The sequence below is a fragment of the Columba livia genome, chromosome 12, assembly GCF_036013475.1.
Source record: "Columba livia isolate bColLiv1 breed racing homer chromosome 12, bColLiv1.pat.W.v2, whole genome shotgun sequence".
In the NCBI taxonomy this organism is placed as follows: domain Eukaryota; kingdom Metazoa; phylum Chordata; class Aves; order Columbiformes; family Columbidae; genus Columba; species Columba livia.
The window spans coordinates 15,578,519-15,589,179 of NC_088613.1; the positions used below are offsets into that span (position 1 = coordinate 15,578,519).

Below are 10,661 nucleotides of genomic sequence, written 5' to 3' on the forward strand. Positions count from 1 at the left end.
GAGCCCTGGTTTCCTATCTCGAGTCCTGGTTTCCTATCTCAAACCCTGGTCTCTGTCTCAAACCGCACTATTCCGTGCCCTATCCAAGAGCCCTGGCGGTTGCGTGCGGCTCTGTTTGGAGGCAGTTAATGATGACGTTGGCTGCTGGTCGGAGGGAATGCCTCTGGGGAGACTCCCTGCGCTCTCCTCCACTCTCCTAACCTGATCGCTGCTTAATGGGACTCTGCTGAGCTATTGGCTTGTCGCTGTGGTGTTGCAAAGTGCTCACACGGCAGAGCTTAAAGATGCTTGTTATTTTCTGAGCAGACTGAATCAGACACGGCTTCGGAAATCAGCTTCCAGTTTAACAAGCACAAAAAGACGCCTAGCGTTGGCAGCCACTCGTCCGACATGGCATCTGTCTCCTCGGTAGGTATTTAACGCGTACATCTCGCTAGATAGTGTTTCTCCATCAGATGTGATGATGCTGCATTTAGGCTGGTACTGATGATGTGGCCTCCGGAGTATCCCGTTGGTTTCTGCGTGGTACATTATTAAAAGAACAGCAATGGTTAATTACTTACTTGCATTAAAGAAGTGTCTCCAGGTACCATCTCAAATTAGAGTCATTGTTAGACAGATTCACAGTAAGCGATAGTCCCCACTCCGAAACGCGGATGCTCTGGAGCCTGGCGGCATGCAGGAGAGAGGGGGCCTGTTTCTGGGTAGGGAAATGAGGCACACAGCTGTTAAGTGACGTGTTTGTGGCTCAGCTCTGGAAGAGCTGGGTCTGCAGACAGGTGCCCTTCTCAAGCTCATCCTTCACTTTATCCACAAACCCAAGGGAACTCAAGAGTTGGACAGCAAAAGTGTGATTTAGTGCTCCAGCTTCCAAGGAAAGCTGAAAAGAGCTGAGTGTGTTCAGTTGGGCATTTTAAAAAGATTCTTTAGAACAGTGTGGGGGGATGCTGCTTAAAAGTGCTTGAATTTGCTGTATTACTCTCACAGGTATCTCCGAGGTGTATGTGTGAGATTTAAAGAATATATACGAAGCAAAGGTGGTAAGGAGAGGTCATGAATGTAGATAAATATGTTGAAAAACCCTTGAACTTTGGGGCACTTGAGTCCTGCTAGTCTAGAGAGTCTGGGAGCCATAAATGAGCCTTTTGTGTCCAAGTCACACAGGTGTTCTTGGAAATCTCACTCAGGATTCCTTGCTGGGGTGAGTATCCTGATGGGATGGTAAATGCAGCTCTAAGGACTGGGAGGAGATATTTAGCAGATTATTTTGATTATGATAGAATGACATTCAGAACCAGAGGATGTAGGGGAAAACAGAGAAGAATTGGGTTAATTCCTAGGAAAGTCTTTTGATAAATGTTCATGACTACCACAGAAAAGTGCATAGAGGGTTAATTATTTGCTTTGTAAACGGCATTAGCTTTTATGTTTTCCCATGAGGAATCATAAGTGATTGGTGCAATAGAAAATTCTCTCATCTTTCTGGAGATGTGTTTTGGTTTTGCTTCATTGCTTTCTGCCAATGAAAGACAAAGCCTTCAAAAAAGAACCCCAAGGCCTATGTGCAAACGCAGTCTGTTCTGGGAATGCAAGGGACTCTTGGGTGCCTAGCTCCTGATTTGTACCTGTAGAAATACCATTCTGCCGTGCCTTTGTGCCAAGTAAATGCACACAGGCTGTTTCTGGTGGATCAGTGGCTTTTCAGGACGGGTTATATCCGTTTCTGTTCTGCACAGGATAGCAGCTGTTTGTACTGTAAGCACAGAGAAAGGGAAGAGACTTGTTTGCCTCCCCCAGTAATATTTGACTCTGTTTCCCAAAGCTTTGGGATTTAGGAGTGAAAAATCTTCTGCATTTATTGAGCATTTCAGAGAATAGTGCTTCTAAGTCCTGGGCTAGGATAGTGCATCCTAGTGAGACCCTTATTTGGGTTTTCTGACCCTTGCTTCTTTGAGCACAGCTGCAGATGTGTACCATTTCTGTGTCAAGGACACAATACTGCATAAGGACAGACATTGCAGATTATTTCTCTGGGAATGCACATTTCAGACTATCATCTTTGTCCAGAAACCAAGTCAGGAGGGTGCCGATTACATTGGCACTGACCTTGCTCTTCCTCCTGGCAGGTGAGTGGCAGTGTGCTCAGTGTCTACAGCGGCGATTTTGGGAGCGTGGATGCGCAAGGTACCGTGGAGTTTGCCCTAGACTATGACGAGAAGAACCGGGAGTTCCAGGTTCATGTGTCCCAGTGCAAGGACTTGGCTGTTGTGGATGAAAAGAAAGGCAGATCTGACCCGTGAGTGACGCTTTGGTGCCTTGTGACTTCTACATTACTTTATTTTGTGTTCAAGAGGATTTTTTTTTCTGATGTTTTCTCTTTTAAAATGTCATGGTTTCCTCCTTCCTTCAGACTTCTGGTGCGTGCTTACTGCTGGGACTTTCCTAGCTGATGGTTCTGGAACCATTTGCATCAGTAAATATGTTGTTACAGACTTAAATTTGAACAGATTGAGAAAGCTTTGATCACTACAAAAACAGTTCCTGTTATCACTGGAATATGTTCTCTCTTCATCCATGTGAACCTTGATCTGCCCATGGTGAATACACTTCAGTAAACCCACACATCTATACGGAAAGAAAGTCCGTAAAGAAGTGCTGTTAGGGGCACAATGGTAGTTGTGCAGGGGTTAGTGATCTCTGTTTTAAAAGATGATGGAAAGGAGCTTGGGAGTAAACCCTGAGAGAGAGACTTAAAGACATTCCACCTTGTTCCTCCTCTTTAATTTCTCTAATTTGAATGCACAGAGATGCTGGAGTTACAGGCATTTCAGAAAATAGCTATATGACCTTTCTGGCTTCCCATATTGCCTGGATGGCTGCCTGTTCTGAATGTTGGTGGCATCCACCCATCTCCAGTGAGATTTATAACTTCACATGCAAGCCAAGTTAATATCCTAGTGGGTCTCTAAATTAGTTTCGTCTTCAAAGAGCCAACCCCAGGTCTTTTATTCCCGTGTTACAATTCACAAGTGCTGCCCACTTATTGGAGCTTGATGATACAGAACAATATCCAGCTGGAGTTTGTTTTCTTTTTCAGGTATGTTAAAACTTACCTGCTCCCAGACAAAGCTAGAATGGGTAAGAGGAAAACTTCAGTGAAGAAGAGGACAGTGAATCCCATTTACAACGAGGTGTTACGGGTGAGAATAAACGCGTGCTCTGAAAACCTGTGCTGTAGCAGGCACCTCCAGCGGGCCAGGTCTGCAAAGATCCTGCCCTCTTGGCCAGACTTTTCCTCCTGCCAACGCTGCACTGCTCTCCCCTTGCGTTTGTGAGGGCAGAGATGTCGCAGGTTTCTCTGCACCTGTCTGTGTGGCACACAAGATTTCTCTCTCAAAACCACACAGTGATCTTTGCGTGAGGTTGGGACCTGCAGCCTGAGCTGTCTTCAGCCAGAGCAAGGGGTGTTCTTCTTCCCTTCCCGGGTGCGCAGCCATGAGACTAGTAAGAAACGTCTTTGTCGTTTGATCTTACTCATCAAAGCCTAGAGGATTGTTTAACAATGCCTGGGCCTGTGTTAATAATTAAAAAAAATATTGGTTCTGTCCTGTGAGAAACTGAGTGCTAGGTTTCCCTGTGCTCAGCAAAAGCCTTGTCATGGCAGTAGTATTGCTGCAGGACAAAAAAAGCGGAGTTCAGAGCAGGGCCAGTCCGTTAGTGCAAGTGTGCAGTGGGTTTGAGTGTCTCAGTCAGAGATTATTCAAACTTTTGAGTAGTTTATTTCGGATTGTAAAAGAAACAGAAGGAAAACTTGAACAACCTGACTTCTCTTTCTTCCTCTAGTATAAAATAGAGAAAATGGTACTGCTGATCCAAAAATTAAATCTCTCTGTTTGGCACAACGACCCACTGGGACGTAACAGTTTTTTGGGAGAGATCGAAATAGACTTGGCCAGCTGGGACTGGAGCAACAGGAAACTCAACTGGTACCCACTGAAGCCCCGAGTAAGTGCATCTCAGCTGCAGTCCTGCTTCCTGGCCCAACCATGAGCCTTAGGCATGGTGGAAGTTCCTCCTGGCTCCTCTGAGGTCTTTGGGTGGTGTGGTGGAGCAGAACAGCCTGAATTGTACCTAGGGAAGTGCAGTAAAACACCCGCAAGCCCTGGACATGTCAGTGCAGCATTCAGTGCTCTGAACATCAGCCTTCTTGGGTCTTATTTGGTGACTGATCTGTAGGGACACCTTCATTAATGTGATCTGACACTTATCAGCAGAAACTCTGACATGACTTTGCCTCCCTCTCTACTCACATAAAGACCATCCCTTAGAAACAGACAGCAGAGTACCAGGTGATGCAGTTGAACAAGCTTTGAGAGGTACATATTCAGGTGCCATTTTTTTGTAAAGCCTGTACAGATTCCTGCATGCTTCTGGATTCAGAGGTCTGATTTTAGATCCTGTTCCATAAAATAAAGGACATTTGTCTATCAGAACTAGGGTTCTTAATTATATCCAGCTGGACATGTTTGACAGGGCAGCCTCACTCTGAATCCTGAGGCTTTTGGTTCTGAGGGACTGAGTTTGAGAACAAAGCCCCAGAGAGGGGAGCTGCCCTGAGAACAGGCTGCCCCAGCCATGCAAAATCAGAGTGGGTCCGTTTGTGCCCCTCCACCAATCACAAAAGCTTGCCATGTTTACACAATCCCTCGTGTAGTCAATCGTAATTCTTTCTGTTTCAGAGCCTTTCAGCTGTTAATGGTGTGGATCATCGAGGAGTGATGAATTTGTCTATCAAGTATGTCCCTCCAGGAAGCCTAGGTAAAATGTGTTTCATGCATTAGGAAGCGTTGCCCCTGTGCAGGCATGCACCTTGCAATGCCTCGTCTGTTTAAGGGCTGGTTAAAGAGTAATCTCATTACAGCAGGATCTTGGAGATCAGCACATAGGCACAACCAGGAGTGCCCGATCGCACTGTCTGCAGCCTACATCTGATTTTCACATCTGGATTTATTGGGAGAGAGGAAAGGCTCAACAACCTCCAACTCATCTGCTGTTATGAGCACTGGGGGCACTGTAGGGTGCTGGGATGTGGTAGTGGCAACACACAGCCCCTCTTTCTGTGGGGCAGGCGGAAGGCTGGGTTTGCCCAGCAGTTCCTTCTCCTCTCCTGTTTCAAAGCAGCACCAGCACGTGGTGTCAGGGGTCCCCTGTGAGTGTGGTGGGGTGGCAGCAGTGCTGTGGCAGCCAGGGGTACAGGGTTCACAAGGGAGTGAGTAGGCAGAGAAGTTGTGTTGCTGCTCCCTCAGGTCCCTGGAGTGAAAACCTGTCATTTTGCTATTGTAGCTACTGTAAGGTCTGCCACAATCGTTTTTCTTTTCTCCTAAATGGCAGGTCCCAAGAATCCTCCCTCTGGTGAAGTTCACATTTGGGTCAAAGACGTCAAGGACCTGCTGCAGTTGCGTCCTTCGGGAGTTGACTCCTTTGTGAAATGGTGAGTGCGTGAGCATGGTCTTGGCTTTGATCCTGGGGCAGTGCCTCCACCAAACAGTACGTTTTCTTCTCTTTTCTCAGGCTCACCTAGCCGTGCCTCCATACTGTAAAGCCTTACCTGTTGCTTTGGGCTCTACAGGGGAGCATTGCCCTTGTTATTCACTCGTGGCTAAATTAGGAGAATCCTTGCTGTGATAAAGCTTTTGGTCAATCACTGTCTGTGACTCACTCAGTGATTTGCCTCAATAACATCAGAGTGAAAGGAATACGCAGGGCCTGCACCTCAGCCCAGGGTTTTAACATGAAGTTGTGAATTTTGCCTTGATATGGGCTTGCATGCGAATTTTGAGAATTTGTTACGGGCTCATCAGAACTATCATACAGTTGGATTCTGCTTTGATCTTTTCCAGAATTTAGTATGTGCATGTTTTCTGCAGCGTGCAACATCAGTTCTCCTGTTACATGGGAAAAGGTGCTGCAAATATTCCAGAAAATTAAAACTCTTTTAAGGAGATTTTGAGATATTTTCAGTACTTAGAAGTGCTCACCATGTTTTTTGTATATTTTAAATCCGTATAGAGTTCTCCTGCAGAAAGATTTGCTGCTCAAGAAGCTTAGCTAACCGTTTTAAAATGTCCTCTTAGTGATGAAAATTTATGAAAATAGAAATATGTGAAAGTAATGTCCATTTTTTAATGTAAAATTTTAAGCAAGTAGCTTCCTTTCTGAAAATGTTTCCTTTTAAAATGGATTTTCTTGGGGGAAAAAAAAAAAGTTAAATATGTGAATTATGAACATTTTCCATTAAATCTACATAGATTCTTATATTGAAACCCAGTTCTTCCTTTCTTCAGAACTGAGGATTGTTTAGACTGAGGAACTTCGTAGGAACCGTTCAAATCTCAGCTGATACTCTGTAGGACATGCTGTATTTTTTGTCTTCCCAAAGCTATGTGCTTCCAGACACCAGTAAGAAGAGTTACCAAAAGACCCGAATCATCAAAAGAGACACAAACCCTGTTTTCAATCACACTATTGTATATGATGGCTTTCATACTGAGGACCTAAAGGATGCCTGTGTTGAACTGACTGTGTGGGATCATGAAAAACTTACCAACCATTTCCTCGGAGGAATCAGGCTGGGCCTCGGGACAGGTAAGTGGTTTCCTTTGCATTAAATAAATAGTGTTAACATATCGCTGAGCCACAAGATATAATGGGAAGTTGCAGAGCATTTTCCTGATGGAAACTCTCAGTAATTAGTGAGACTCTTGGTACTTGTGCTGTGTTGGGATGGAGCAGGCCCTGGTAACATGACAGCAACCCTCTCGTCCCACATTTTCTGCCAACATCAGCGCTGAGGTGCGACAAAACTCTAGAATCTCCGCGGTCCGTCGGAGAGTTTTCCTGCTGTTACCGGAAAACAGACAGTGTTACAAATCAGCATTATATTGCGGCTTCTCCCAGGGAAGAGTGCTCAGATGAAGACAACTGGAATGCCATGTGGGACAGCACCACCTGGTGACTCCGTCCACATCACCTCCTCCCTTCAAATGCTTTGGTAGCAGGAGTAACTCATATTTGAAAAACGGGGCGCACTACAGTAGTTGATAGGGTAGGTAATCAGTACCGAGGGTACACCATCTGGAATTAAATCACAAACTGGGAGAATGGAGTTGTCTGGCTGTAGACTAAGGTGTTATTGGTCTGGTTTTGTTTTTATTTAGATGGTGTAATGCTGGAAGACCTCAGCAGAGGTGCCATTTGCTCCACTGGGAGACAGTCACTGTCTCTGCTAGTTGATGGCATGAGATTCCAGTTCAGAGAAGGACTTAAACCTGTGCTTAGCTGAAAGTGTCCTGCTTCAATGGGTTTACTTATCCTTGAAGTTAGGAAAATTCCAATATTTTTAAGACAAAATTGTAAAAGCAGATGGGACCATCTGCCCGTGTCCAGCTGTCCATCATGGAGGTTTGTCCCTTTCTAAACATTCTATCTTAGCTTTCAGTGTATCCTAGGCTTTAACAGCATGTTCATCTTTGGATTTTTATAAGTGTGATATCAAAGGTTTTCTAAACTATTTATTGTTAAGCAAGAGGACTCTCTGAGAGGTGAAAGGCAAACGAAAGATTTCAGAACATTGCAGTAAGGGATATCTGTTCCTTGAGGGTATCAGGAGAAGGCTCATAACAACTGGGAGGTCTGCCTTGCAGGTACACATGTGTTTATTTTATTTGCCTGTGTAATCTCTGATTTCAATCTCTAACATGTCACGTGGAGGGTTGTTATCTATTCAGTGGAAGTCACAAGAAGAAGAAGCTCAGAATCAAGATGTAAAAATACCAACTACAAGATAAGCTGTGATCTGTACACACGTTTCTACTATCATATGTTTAATTCCTATACAGATGAAGTGTAGAGCAAGATAATTTTGACAAATACCCCACCTTGTCCACAAGAAGATCTTTTAAAGGGAAACCCAAGCCTTTTAGACCTTCTCTACCATTCTGAAAGATACAGAAAGGGCTTGAGCCCAGTGTTATTTTCCTTGGCAGGTTATCTTTTGGGTTCTTGCATATTGTGGTTTTTCCATTGACTTCATTCTGAACACTGGTGTAAAATGGAGGCCCTGAGCAGAACAGGAGGTGATTAGGGTGCAGCTTGCTGAAGGGGAGTCAGCACCTTGTATGTTAAGATACTGCCTGCAACAGTTACACCGCATGGAGTATTCGTGCATGGAGTAGCTCCCAGTGTTGTGGTTTTCTTGTTCTTGACAGGTTTGAGCTATGGCATCTCTGTGGACTGGATGGACTCCACGCAAGAGGAGGTGGCCTTTTGGCAGGAGATGATGTCGGCTTCCAATGAATGGATCGAGGGATTGCTGCCACTGCGCTCGCTGGCAGGGAGGAAAAAACTGAAATAACCTACCGTTCGTGCCATAGAATGGCTGAACGTGTTCGTTAGAATTAGGAAGCTTCCTGCGCTGAGGTGACAGAGACCAGCCACATGGCTGGGAAATGCCAGGTTAATAAGGCAATTGATGAACAGCACTTTGGAGATGTTAAATGTTAAGTACTAATTAATTCCCTGACAGAGGACGTGGAGGATGCCAAACTGATGCTATACTTGATTTTGACCAAGAAGAAACATCATCTGCTTTTTTATTTAATCATTTATATCCAGTACCTTTGAATTCCATTACGCTCTGGGAACACTGGCAGAAGGAAAAGGAGATAATAGATTATTTTTTTTTACTGTTTCTTGTGCCATATTTTTTTCTGTGCGGAGTTGTAGTTGTACTAAAGCAGCAGTATGGTATTATTCATATTCCCCTGCAAGTGGTACACTTTGTGCTTGATGTAGAATTGCTCCAAGTCACCCGCAGCACAGTCTGAGAATGGGAGCTTTGCTGGTGATAACATGTCTCTAACATGAGGAAAATTGAGATCCAAGGTGAATCTAAAGAAAGAAAGGACTATTTGAAGCAGAAAATGAAACAACCTGAGGAGGATAACAGTGAGGAATTCATTATATTAATTTATTTCTGCTTTAATATGAAAGAGAGGAGTGGTGGTACTGCAACTAGTGGGATTTTGCAACAAGGGGCTGTTTTCCCCACCGGCTTCCCCAGTGACCTCAGGCAAGTTTCTCTGTGCGAGGACCGTTTCAGTGCAATATGAACTGAAGTGCTTGCCCAAATGTAAAATACGGTTACTTTGCTAATGGGCCTAATTGCACCTTTGAAATGCCTTGTGTGTGCAAAACATTTCACTGGGAAACAGTGATGTAGGAAACAGAGTCACGTTAGCCTGGTGTGACAGGTCAGGAGAGAAAGGTCAGAACAACGCTGGAGCGCAGGAGTTGGGAGCTGGTGGGACAGGTAAGTGGGGAGTGACCAAACTGCCTGGGGGGCTCCTGCCCCTGGGGGTTTCCCTTCGCTTGGTGCCCCTGGCTGGAACTGCCTTTGTGCCGGTCGCTTGCAGAAACGTTGGGTCCGGCACATCAACCGTGGCAGAGTGGCGTTGTGAACGCATTTCGAAATGCGGCTTTGTCATTTCTGTTTTGGATGTATATATTGTGATTAAATAGAATGTTGTTCTCTAGTCATCAACTGGTGTCCTTGTACCTATTTATAGCGTGGTCTGAGTAACAAAAAAGCAAGCAGAAGAGGTGTTAAATTTTGTCATGCCAAAATGAACCAGTTTTGCCCAAGGGCAAGTGAAATGTCATGGAGACGTGTTTTTATAGCCAGATTCTGGCTCTGTGAATATATTTATATTCTTCTTTAACATATTGATTTTATTTAACTCAAGCTCAGCATAAATTTTCAGCTTAGCAAAGATGGTTGTAAAGAAATGAATGGAAAAATGTGCACTTAAAATAACAAGACCTTTTCATGAAATGGAAAATTTGGGAGACAATCAGCAGCTTTCATGGAAAAAATAAAGAAGATGGTTTAGCAATTAGAAAAATATAGTATTATACTTTGAAATGTCATAATACAGAAAGCACTAAGAGAATATCTGTAGAGCAGCAGAATTAAATAATGACTATCTACTGAAAGACCTGATCTATGTATCATGTCAGCCCAATGGTACTTTGTGTGGGCTCCAGCCTGGCATGTATTGTTCACCGAGGTTTGGTCATTTGTTGCCTTTGTGGGATAAAATAACAATACTGGGCTTAAGATGGGAGTTTCTAAATTATTACCTTTACCTGCTTAAGTGCTGAACACGTGAATATTTATGCCTGTGTATAATTCGACTACTCAGAGGAGCCCTGCTCATCGGAGCAATGGCTTGGAGCAGGGGAGTTACCCACGGGGCTGCTGCTCTTGATTGGTAACACTGGGGGCTTTGGCTCGGGCAGGTCTGGGTCTCTTCCCAGAGGGTTCAGCTGACTCCTCTCCATCACAAAAATGGAGTCATCCACCTCCTCCTCCTCCTCCTCACGTGCAGGACTAGCACGTGCGGTTGCAATGATGTTGCCAAAACTGCTGTTTCCGTCAGTGGAGCTGGAAATGTTCATGTTGGTGTTTCAGAAAATTATCATCTTTTCTGTTGGTGGTGCCAATAAAGGGAGAAAAAGGGGGTCAGTGGGCCAGTTTTGTCCCAGCACTGTTGCTTTTGTGAACTTAGCCCAGGACTTTCTGAACAGACTATTTTTGCATT

The 10,661-nt window shown here is 44.5% G+C and overlaps 1 protein-coding gene across 4 annotated transcripts in view; it reads left to right on the forward strand.

The window, feature by feature from the left end:
- LOC102098489 (synaptotagmin-like protein 2) overlaps positions 1-9,597 on the forward strand; it is a 77,033-nt gene extending 67,436 nt beyond the window's left edge. For all 4 annotated transcript variants that reach the window (XM_065077913.1, XM_065077912.1, XM_065077911.1 and 1 more), the window contains 8 exons: positions 307-408; positions 2,127-2,296; positions 3,098-3,200; positions 3,844-4,005; positions 4,740-4,818; positions 5,392-5,491; positions 6,440-6,645; positions 8,268-9,597. In XM_065077913.1, coding sequence (XP_064933985.1) covers positions 307-408; positions 2,127-2,296; positions 3,098-3,200; positions 3,844-4,005; positions 4,740-4,818; positions 5,392-5,491; positions 6,440-6,645; positions 8,268-8,413 — 1,068 coding nt within the window. In that variant the 3' untranslated portion in view covers positions 8,414-9,597. The remainder of the gene's footprint in view (positions 1-306; positions 409-2,126; positions 2,297-3,097; positions 3,201-3,843; positions 4,006-4,739; positions 4,819-5,391; positions 5,492-6,439; positions 6,646-8,267) is intronic.
- The last annotated feature ends 1,064 nt before the right edge of the window (positions 9,598-10,661 follow it).